Source organism: Tenrec ecaudatus, chromosome 16 (genome assembly GCF_050624435.1).
Source record: "Tenrec ecaudatus isolate mTenEca1 chromosome 16, mTenEca1.hap1, whole genome shotgun sequence".
In the NCBI taxonomy this organism is placed as follows: Eukaryota; Metazoa; Chordata; class Mammalia; order Afrosoricida; family Tenrecidae; genus Tenrec; species Tenrec ecaudatus.
Genome location: NC_134545.1, coordinates 46,999,853 through 47,012,072, shown reverse-complemented (window position 1 = coordinate 47,012,072; position 12,220 = coordinate 46,999,853). Strand labels below are relative to the sequence as shown.

At 41.1% G+C, this 12,220-nt stretch overlaps 1 protein-coding gene across 1 annotated transcript in view; it reads right to left on the bottom strand.

Annotated features, from left to right (window-relative positions):
- Positions 1-12,220, bottom strand: part of MICU1 (mitochondrial calcium uptake 1) — a 209,022-nt gene that overhangs the window by 38,662 nt on the left and 158,140 nt on the right. The window contains exon 10 of the mRNA XM_075534108.1: positions 8,765-8,873. Within this exon, the coding sequence (XP_075390223.1) occupies positions 8,765-8,873 (109 nt within the window). The remainder of the gene's footprint in view (positions 1-8,764; positions 8,874-12,220) is intronic.

Below are 12,220 nucleotides of genomic sequence, written 5' to 3'. Positions count from 1 at the left end.
AAAGGTACAAAGAGGAAAGAAATCTACCAGGAGGGGAAGGAGGGAGGAAGATCCTGGTGTTGAAGCCACAAATAAGGGGTGTCTGGAGTCAGAGGGAGCAGTCTTGACCTGGACGGCTAGCCTCCAGACCTGTGACAGAAAACAATGGGTATTTTAAGGCACCACGTTTGTGGTCCTTTGTTACGTCAGCTCTAGTCAACTATTACAGTTGGCTTCTCCGTTACTCTGGAGAAAGAGGAGGCCGTCTGCTCCAGTACAAATGTAGTCCTCAGAAACCTGACACAGGTTTGCTGCGAGCTGGACTTGACTTGATGGAAATGGGTTTAGATGTTAGACTCCATTACTTAGCATTATTGTGTGGTACTCAGAAGTCAAAACCAAATATATATATACACACCAGATGTAACTGTTTTTCTTGTATTATTGTCTCTGTTACCAAGGAAAATGAGGCATAAACTAAATAAAGCTTAAACATCCTTAGAAAAGATCCAAGTTATTTGAAAGGAACCTTTTTTGTCTTTTTCTTAAATAACAAAGCTGCACTTCCCTTTTGCCGCCAGCATACCGAATCATTCAATTTTGTACACCCTATCATTTTAACAGTGACCCACTCTACATCAACTGTCTTTAGTTGAGCTTTTTTAAAAAGGGAGGCAAATACAGAGCGTATTAATGTTACTTTACAATAAATAATGACTTTGAATCTTATATCATTGAATTTGCGGTGATGACAGTACAATTCTCTTTTTTGGGGATGACTATTCAATTCTTAATATGACAGACTACTGAATTATTTGAATGTGAATGATACGCCAATATAACTGTTAAAAAGTAAATTATTGAAAAAAACTGTTATTCCTCTTACTTTATTCGACAAAGATGACTGCTGAAAATAAATAACACACTATAAAAGGATTGTACCATTTATAGATAAACGTAGTATAGAATGTAGACAATTGGAGAACAGAAGGGGAGTGATGTAATAGAAATGACTGAAAAGTCCTCACATTTCCCTAGAAGTGGTATACATGTTAATTCTAAGTAGAGTATGAAAGGTTATACTACAATTTCCAGAAATTTCACTTAAATAAAAGCAAAAAGGTACAGCTAAAATGCCAATGGGAAGGCAGCTAGCAACAACAAACGGCCCTAAGACCCGACGACGTACTGTCCAGGGGAGAGGACTCTGAAGAGAAGGGACAGGATAAGCCACACAAGTCACGAGCACGTGGGCACTGGTCCAGCTGTGTTAGTATGAGACAAAAGGGGCTCCAAGAAAGGGAGGACTATCAAATGGGGAACATCTTTCTTTTATTCCTGAGCCCTTGTAAGGTATGCTTGTCGCATGCTTTCTAAACAACAGTTGGAAATATGAACACCTACATGCTACCTGCTAATAGTTATTCTGTTTGTAACCACAGCATAGATTCGGTGTCCAGCGACTTTCTTCTTTTTTTCCCCATTTGTTGTGGGGTTTTTTCTTTTGACCACAGTATTTTTTAAAAATAAATCATTTTATCAGGGGCTCTTACAACAATCCATTCATCAGTCGTGTCAAGCACATTTGTACATATGTCGCCCTCATCATTTTCAAAACATTTTCTTTCTACTTGGTATCAAGCTCCTTTTTTTCCCCTCCCTCTCCAACCCTCCCGCCTTCGTGAACCCTTGATAAATGATAAATTATTATTTTCATATCTTACACTGACCACTGTCTCCTTTCACCCATGTTTTTGTTCGGCCCCCTTGGGGTGGTGGTGGTGGTTGGCTATATGTCAATCATTGCGATCGGTTCCCCCTTTCTCCTCTTCCCCCACAATATCCTCATGGTATCACTTCTCCCATTACTGCTCCTGAGGGGCTTATCTGTCCTGGATTCCTTATGTGGAGAGCTATTAACTGTACCAGTATACATGCTCTCGTCCAGCCGGATCTGTAAGGTAGAATTGAGGTCATAATAGTGGGGGGTGGGGTAAGCATTAAAGAACTAGAGGAATGTTGAGTGCTTCGACGGTGTTATGCTGCATACCCTGGCTGACTCCTCCCTTGCTTGTGATCCTTCTGTGAGGGGATGTCCAACTGTCTCCAGATGGGCTTTGGGGCTCCACTCTGCACCGTCTCATTCATATCGATATGAATGTTTGCTTTGGGTCTTCTGATGATGACTGATACCTGACTCGCCAACACCTTGTGATCACACAGGCTGGTGTGCTTCTTTTATGTGGGCTTTGTTGCTTCCCTGCTAGATGACTGCTTGTTTAACTTCAAGCCTTTAGGAACGCAGATGCTATATCTTCTAATAGCTGGGCACCACCAGCTTTCTTCACATTTGCTTAAGCACCCATTTTGTCTTCAGTGATCTTGTCGGGAAGTGAGCATCACAGAATGCCAGGTTATTAGAACCAAGTGTTCTTGCGTTGAGGGAGGACTTGAGTAGAGGCCCAATGTCCATCTGCTATCTTAATACTTAAGATATAAATATATATACATAGACCTATACCCTGATTGTTGTATATTAATATATTTACATAGATACATGCCTATAGTTAGACCTCTATAAATGTCTTTTGCCTCCTAGTTCTTTCCTCTTATTTACTTTTACTTTCCTCCTATCCCGCTATGATCTACAACCTTCATTCAGCTCTCAGGAATTCCTCGCAGCTACATTGCACTTGATCAAACCCCACCAGGCATTCTACGCCCACCTCACCATCGTTTTGGATCTCATTGTACTCTTGTCCCTGGGTTTGTTGGCGCCCCTCTCCCTTTCCATGTCCTCCCAGAACTGTCGGTTCCGTTGTTTCGTCCCCAGGATTGTAAACAATCCTATGTTATATAGAAAGATACGAGTGTGTGTGTGTGTGTGTGTGTGTGTGTGTGTGTGTGTGTGTGTGTGAAACTATAAATAGTTGCAGGTCTGTTATCTGACCCTTATGAATGCTTTCTGATCAGTCTGGTGAGGTGCCAAGCCCTGGTCGTGAGTCAGAGTCTATTGCCAGGATTCCTTGGAGGCTTCATTGCTTCGCTCCCCTTGCTGCTCTGTTGTGCTGTCTTCGTGTTTCACCCCAGTGTGTGGGGGTGGGTCAGAGCAGGCACAATTCCTTACCGTCTTTCCAGTGCTATTCAAGGGGAACATTTCACAAAGCTAAACGGGCCAATTATTCAAAATGCATGATGACTACTAACGTGTATGCACTTGATACCGGAGTTCAAAATAGAGGAAACAAAGGCTAACAGCATTTAAAGGAAAAATAAACCCACTCAATCATACTGGGGCATTTTAACATCCCTTTCCACTAAGAGAACTGAGAGAGCTGCCATCAGTAAGGGCACAGAGGCCATACGACATAGATGATCTGAGCAATACTACTAATTACCTTGACCCAATACATTTACAGAGCAGCAGATGACGTGGTGGGTTATGCAGTGGTTTTCCACCACAAGGCCAGCTGCTCTGTGGGAGGAAGAGGAGGTTTCCTGCTCCCACAAAGAGTTACAGCCTCAGAAACCCACAGGGCAGGTCTACCCAGTGCTGTACGGTTGCTGTAAATTGGAATTACCTTGATGGTTGTGAATATATGTATATATATATGTGTGTGTGTGTGTATTATCTCCCAAATCCTTGGGTGGTGTAGATGGTTAATGTGCTCAGCTAGTACTCAAAGGCTGGAGGCTCAAGCCTAACCAGAGATGGCTTAGAAAATAGGCTTGCATATTGACGTCCCAAAACCAGCCCCTGAAAATCCTATGGAGCACTGTGCAGATTCACAGAGGGATGCTAGGAATCACTGCAAAGGCAACTGATGTACCCCACATGCAGACGACGCATTCTTTTCAAATGCCCCTAGAACACGCCCCTGGGCTGTGCTGTAGAACCAGTGTGTCCTCTGACCACAAGGAATTAAATGATAAGTCAGTTAATAATACTATATCTGGAAAACCCCCAAATATGTGGAAGTTAACACACTGACAAAGCTAAATTTTATCGGAGTGAGAGGATCCTGGAGGACAACAGTTACAGAAATCTCCCGGCCTTTTTGTTCAAGAGGACAGCTTGTTGTAAATAACTGGCGGATTTAATGATCTCCTTTGTTTATTTAGATTTCTAGGAAAAACAATCTTTCCTTTATTTTCCCGAGCGTTCTTGCTATCTTCTATTCTTTAGGATTCTAACTCTATCTCCTTCCCCCTGGGTGTCCCGGGGCTGCTGTCACACATGGTCCTTTCCTGCCTGAACACTGGCACGTGTAAGCTTTCCTTTGGCAACACTTAAAAATAATGCCTGGGTCACCAAAGGGGAAAAATAAAGAAAAGAAACAGGTTTTAAGTGGGATTACAAAAACGATGTGACACAGCGAAACTTGTGAAATGTGAAGCAGCAGTGTGTAGAGAAAAAGTTACATTCTAAAGAGGCTATTTTCTAAGAGGAAAGTACACTTCCACTTTAAAGAGTGAGAAAAATGGAACCTAATGTAAGAGCCGTAAGTTAAAATTAATCAATGCAATATACTGCAACCCAAACAGAAAATGAACTCTAAAGTTTTTCTCTGTAATAGCAATAAAAATTGATAACCTAGGCAGAATGAATAAGAAAGAAAGAGAGAACAAATCCATCAATATTGGGAATGAAGGAAATTTCAGGCGCTCCATGAAGTTCACGGAAAACTCATCTTCTCATTCTTTTTTTGCATAAACTGCTTGAAGTCCCACATCCATTTACAAGATAATATGGAAGTATTATAGCAGCTTTATAACAACAAATTCAACAATTTAGATGGAATTATTTGAAAACAACAACCCACAATTTGACAAAATTGATGCAAAAGGATAAACACACGGTGGCACATAAAATGGAATATTACTCAATGATCAAACCATAAAATGACACGTAAGGAACTTCCAATATGTATTGTGTAAGTGAAAGAAGCCAGTCTGAGATGACTACATTGTACAAGGGGCTTCAAAACGTTTGTGGAAATAGGTACAGGGAAGAGCTCAGGACACAAGGAGTGCAGGTCGGATAACCCTCAGGAATAGAAGTGGGAGGAGCGACACCAGGAGGGTGGGGGGAAGACGGGGAGAGGAAGGGGGCAGAAACCGCAGGGGAAGGGAGACAGCAATCAGTGTCAGACATGAAAGTAATAATTTATAAGTACCAAGGGGTCCCGAGGGTGGGAGGTGGACAGGAGCTGATAACCAAGGGTTCAAATAGAATGTAAATATTTTTAAAATAATGATGGAAACATATGTACAAATACGCTTGATACAATTAATGTATGGGTTGTTACAGAGCTATAAGAACCCTCAATAAAATTATATTTTAAAAAATTTTCTGGAAAAATGCAATTAGAAGATAATGAGAGGGGAGGGACAAAAGGAAAATGAGGAGCTGATTCCAGGAACCCAAGTGGAAGGTAAATTTTGAGAATGATGAGGGCAACGAATGTATAAGTGTACTTTACACAATTGATGTATGTATGGATTGTGATAAGAGTTGTATGAGCCCCAATAAAATGATTTAAATAAAAAAACACCCAAACAAATAAATAAAAAGATAATGAGATTTTCTCACAAATGACTTAAAAGCCCTCATTAATAATTCCAATTACATTACATCTTGGAAAAGGTAAAACCATTGAGAAAGTGAAAAGATCAGTGCTTTTTAACAATTTGGAGAGGGCTGGAATTGTGAGAGGGGGAAAGCGATGAAGCAGAGGATTTATTTTGTTGTTGGGATCATTTCAGAGCTCAATCATGTTAAGTAGAATGTACAATTGTTACCACAATCTGTTTCCAAATCTTCTCTTTCTACATGGACTTCTTGTCAGGGTCTCCCTTCTACCCCATCACCACCACTGTCCCTCCTCACAAACCCCCGATGCTCCTTGCTGTCCCTGTAGGTTCATCAATCCTGGGTTTTGCGTGCTGGAAAGTGGAAAAGCATACAACGCAGCTTCAAGAGGGTGACTTCCATGCCCTAACACCTCTGAGGTATATACTCTAATACGAACAAACACATATCGAAGCAAACACTACAAACCAAAGTTACAGAAAATTGTGGAAACCAGATCAGGTCCAGCTTGCATCCGAGGGGGATCTACTGACAAAGTTTTGACTGTTCAGTTCAGATTCATGTCTTTGATCTTCTGTCCGCCTCTCTCTAAGCACTCTGTTTGCTGACTGCTTTCCTCCCATCCCTCCACTTTAGATCGGGGGAGGTCTCCAGGGGCTTCTTTCCTGTGTCGTTCCACAGGGGAACCTCAGGCTCCCACTGTCATCGTCCCCTTCTGCCCACCGGATTCTCCTACTCTAGACGGACACGGATCCCTCCTTCGACTTCAGGTTATATGGATGCCAATCCTTTGGTGACTGGTGATGGTGTGCTTCTTTAATGTGGACTTAGCTGACATCTCACTTAGAAAGAAGGCTGCTTGTTTGGAGACAAGCCTTTAAGACTCCAGATGCTATTGTATCTGCTAGCCAGGCACCATCTAAGTGCTCTGACACATTTTGCTACAGCACCAGTAAATTATGGGCTCCCTTCCCGAGGACCAGTATCAGGTGGGGCCATGATGTAAGAACTGATTGTTCTTAAGTTGGAGCTAGGATTTAGTAAGAGCCCAAAGCCCATTTCTGGATCTATGCTTTTATTTATTATTTTTTAAAATTTGCTGTAACTTGGGAGTTATATATACGTATGTCTCATCATTCTATAGTTCAATCACGTCAAACACAATTGTACAATTGCTTCCATAATCAGTCTCCAAACACACTCTTCCTTCCTCGACTTCTTGACACCTCTTCGCTCCTATCTCTCGCACCGCCTGAAACCCATGTTCTATTTGCTCGCCCTATGGCTCAACGTCCCTGAGTTCCATTTACCGAAAAACAGAGAAACAAATAACACAACTTCAAGAGGGTGACCCCCAAGGGCTATGCACCTCTGAGATACACCCCACTATAAACAAGCATAAGCAAAATATAACAGAATGACCGTCACAGGATAAGCAGAGGAATTTTTAGGGTGCAAAACTACTGTATATAAATATGATGATGGCTACAAAAGCCAAAGACTTACACAACCCAAAGATCAAGCCTTAGTGTAAACTATGAACTAATAGTAATGCATCAACATTGCTTCATAAAAATGTGGTAATAAGCAAACCAAATTTCCTGTCGTTGGTTGATTCCGACTCAGTGACCCTACAGGACAGAGTAGAACTACTACATAGGATGTCCAAGACTGTAAATCTTTTGGAAGCAGACTACCTCATTCTTCTCCTGCAGAGTAGCTGATGGGTTTGAACTGCTGACTTCGGTTGGTATTTCAACATTTAACCGACTGTGTCATATGCCAATGAAAGAGCTAAAACAATAAAGCTTCTAGAAGAAAACAGGTGACTATCTTCACAGACAGAAGTCAGTCTGACAGTAATAACCAAAACCCAACAATGCCATCAATTAGACTTCATTAAGAACAAATCCCAAACCAACCTGCTCATCAACGGCACCATTAGGAGAGTGAACAGTCAAGCCACAGACTAAACACATCTTTGCAAAATTATACGCGATAAAAGTTTGTGTCCAGAAGAGATAAAAAAAACTCCTAAAACTCAATGATAAAAAAGATAGACACCTTAATTTTTAAAAAAGGCAATAGACTTGAACAGACATTTTCCCAAAGGTAACTGAAGTCTAGGAAGGAACATAAAAAGCTGCTTAATGGTAGTAGTCATTAAGAAATATAAGATAAAACCACACAGCAATACATACATCACACAGTAATTTTTTTAGTACTTTTGATTGTTCTAGAAATTCATACAACTCATCAAAAAACAAAAGAAATAAATTACTGACTATGCAATAACTCAGATGGATCTCAAAAGCACTTTGCTGAGGGAGATCTCAGAGTATTCATTTTAACAATTCCATTTGTATGAATTTCTAGAAAAAGCAAAATTAATGAGTGATTCTGGGTGAGTGGGTGGGGACAGAAACTGACTGTGAAGCAGCATGAAGAACTTCCACAAACACCGGAGTGTAGTTACTGATAGCCGTGCTGAAGTGCTTAGGGGTTGATGCGCATTTCTGCCTGCAGCTGACTTTGAATGCATCAAAAATCCAGAGAGATTGTGAAGAATGAACATGTGACAGAAATGGGACCAAGAATATATAATATCAAAATATAAATTGAATTGGATATATACAAGTATGTTTTCTTTGAAGTTATTTAAAGGTTCTGGATGTTTGAAAATGTTCAAAATAAAATGTTGGGTGGGGGGCAAGAGAGGATTTGTGCTTTCCCTTCCTCTGCTCTCTCACAGTTGCCTGTAGGAACTGGAACAGACTTCCACTTTACATTGTATGGGACACGTCAAAAAGCACATGGAAAAATGGAATGAAAGATCATGCAAATTTTCCACAAATGTCTGAAGCACCCTTGTACGTGTCATGTCATCACTCTAACTCAGATGAGAGAAGTCAGGCTGTTTCATGTGCTGTCCCCTTAGCCTGGATGCCGATTCCACGGGTAAGATCAAAAGATGGGTATCTGCCCTGACTAGAGCCTTTAGTTTGTAAGAAAACGTATTTGCTAAGTTTGGTATCTCAGGGTAAAATCCAAGATTTGTGCAATCTAATAAAACACAATGTCAAGAAAAGCACATTATTTTAAAGAGGGAAATTTACCTATTTATTAGATTATTAGATTGAGTCAATGTTTATACCTGCAAAGAAAAAAAAGACCACTTTTGGATTTTATTACCTTTATCAAGAGATGCCCCCGCCATATGGTAGAAGCTCAAGGCAGTGTCCACATCATTAATATTCTTTAGGAAAGTAAAGAAGTTCTCCACCTCCTGAAATGTTAAACCCTGAAAGAGAAGAGACAGGAACATGTATCCAAAAGTAGACAGGAGCATGTATCCTAAATACAATCTTAATGCAGTTATTTATGTCGATAAATCAAAGATTTATGTTCATGTTTAGAACCGAGACTGAATGAATGAGTCAAGAAATGTCAAATTTGTACATAATCTTGGGGAACAAAAATGCAAGAGTTTTATCATGAGAAAAGCAAATTGGATAATTACTTCCCCCTCACATTGTAAAACTTGACATAAAACCGCTTACAGTGAAGGATGGATATCTTTAGTGAAAATGTTTCTGCTCTGATCAGGTTTCAGTCATCAAAGAACAAAAAGCATATCATTGTGTGTTCACCTCCCCGATACGATAGCTGAAGACAAATGGGTGCATAAGCAAATGTGGTGAAGAAAGCTGATGGTGCCCGGCTATCAAAAGATATAGTGTCTGGGGTCTTAAAGGCTTGAAAGGGTAAACAAGTGGCCATCTAGCTCAGAAGCAACAAAGCCCACATGGAAGAAGCACACCAGCCTGTGCAAGCATGAGGTGTCAAAGGGATCAGGTATCAGGCATCAAAGAACAAAAAATCCTATCATTGTGAATGAAGGGTAGTACAGAGTGGGGACTCAAAGCCCATCTGTAGGCAACTGGACATCCCCTTACAGAAAGGTCGCAGGGAGGAGATGATGAGCCAGTCAGGGTGCAGTGTAGTAATGATGAAACACAACTTTCCTCTAGTTCCTAAATGCTTCCTCCCCTCACCCCACTATCATAAGCCCAATTCTAACTTACAAATCTGGCTAGATCAGAGGATGTACACTGGTACAGATAGGAACTGGAAACACAGGGAATCCAAGACAGATGATCCCTTCAGGATCAGTGCTGAGAGTGGTGATACTGGGAGGGTAGATTAGAAAAGGGGAACCAATTACAAGGATCTACATATAACCTCTTCCCTGTGGGGCAAACAACAGAAAAGTGGATAAAGAGAGGTGTCGGACAGTTTAAGATAAGACAAAATAATTATAAATTATCAAGGGTTCATGAGGGGGGTGAGGAGGGGAAAAATGAGGAGCTGATGCCAAGGTCTTAAGTGGAGAACAAATGTTTTGAGAATGATGAGGGCAACGAATGAACAAATGTGCTTTACACAATGGATGTATGTATGGATTGTGATAAGAGTTGCACAAGCCCCAATAAAATGATTAAATAAATAAATAAAAATAAAATTCGGAAACGTAAAAGAAAGAAAATGTTTCTGCTGGGCTTGCACTCTCCCATTAAACACACCATCTACTGTGACCCTACCTAAGCGGGCTGCAGCCACGTGAACATCGTAACTAGCTAAAACCAAGGGAGGACTTACATTTTAATAATTTGCTCACAGGCTAGCCAAGCTTCGGAGGATTTAGCCAATTAAGGAATCTCCAAAGTCAGTGATATCACCCAAAGTCACTATTTTCCAGAACTCAAGCACTGGCAAGCTGTTAATTATTTCAACTTAAGAGCTACTAACAAAGCAATGTGTCACTGAACTTCAGTCTGACACAAGTCTGTGACTGAAGAAATTCATTTTAACGCTTTTCAAAGATGTGCTGACCTCTATTTCTATCTAAAACTTCTATTTTGTAGGATGGCTCAAGAGCTGGTAGCTGTACCAGTCGTGGCTTCAAGACGCTCCTTTGCCAGGGAGAATGGCTGGCACCATCCGCCGGGTTTGCACTGCTCACACATATGCTGGAATGACACGCGTGCCTTGGAAGGGCCACAGACAATGAGGCTAGTGCCTTTTTTTTTGTAAATAAAGTTTTTTTGTTTTATTGGCATATAACCACATATAATACAATAGTTCAATAATATCACGAATAATTGTACAATCATTACCACAATCAGTTTTAGAACATTTTCTTTTTTTCCCCCTATGGCTAAATCACTTTTTATAAAATTGTTTTATTAGGGGCTCATACAATTCTCATCACAATCCATACATACATCAATTGTGTAAAGCACATTTGTGCATTCATTGCTCTCATCATTCTCAAAACATTTGCTCTCCACGTAAGCCCCTGGCATCAGCTCCTCATTTTCCCCCTCCCTCCCTGCTCCACCTCCCTCATGAAACCTTGATAATTTATAAATTATTATTGTCATATCTTGACCTGTCCGACATCTCCCTTCACCCACTTTTCTGTTTTCTGTCTCCCAGGAAGGAGGCTATATGTAGATCCCTGTAATCGGTTCCCCTTTCCAACCCACCCTCCCTCTACCCTGCCGGTATCGCTGGTAGTGCCTTTTACGTCAAGCACCAGGTCCTTAACAGAGTGCAGACGCTGCCTGATGACTTCTACTTCGTGCCACTCTCCTTCCTTCCATCTCCATATATGCCAGAGTATCAGGGGCTCCGTCATAAGGAAACAGAATACAGGCAATCTAAACCTGCTCGACAGTTCTTTCCTGGCACTCTCCACACTGGGCCAGTGGTATCATTTTCATTGTATCAATCAGAGAGCTGGCCTATTACGCCCCCGCGCGCGCGCACACACACACACGAGAGATTATGTCACCTGATCGTGGAAAAACTATTTTCCATGTTTTTGCCAGGTGTCATGTTGGCGTCTCATATCAACACAGTCCTGTGCCGTTCTCACAGCTGTTTCGTTTGAGTTCACTGTTGCAATCACTGTGTCAATCTGTCCTGTTGAGGGGCTTTCTCTTTCACCTTACCGACCTGTCCTTTTCCAGGGAATGCTCTCTCTCCTGACAACAGGTGAGATGACATCTCAGCATCCTCACTTTCAAGCAGCACTCTCCCAATAATTCTCCCCAAGACAGGTTTGTTTGTTCTTATGGAAGTCCGGGGAACTTTCAATATTCTTCTCCAACGGTAGGCTGTCGGTCTCATTCCTTACTTGGATGTCACAGTATATTATACGATGCAAGCCCAAGGCTAAAAGCAACCTCATAATTCAGATGCATCAGTTCTTCTCAGGCCCTCCTTATTCACTGCCCACTTTTCATATGCTTATGAGGTGACTGAAAATGCCAATCACCTTTCATAATTTTTTCCTCAGAATCACAGAACTTAAAAACTTTTTATTATGTAGGATAATGACCACATAGAAAGAAACCCGCAACATAAATATACATGGTTGTAAAACGAGCACTCACATTCAGGTCAAGAAAGACAGACAGACATTAACAGCACCACAGAAATCTCTTCCCTTCAACATGCCATTTTCCAATCATAAAGACTCCCCTCTCCCTCAGGTTGGTACTTACCTTGACCTACAGGTGATTCACTTCCTTCCTTTCTGTATAGCGTTACTATTCATTTATGCATTCTTAAACAGAAATA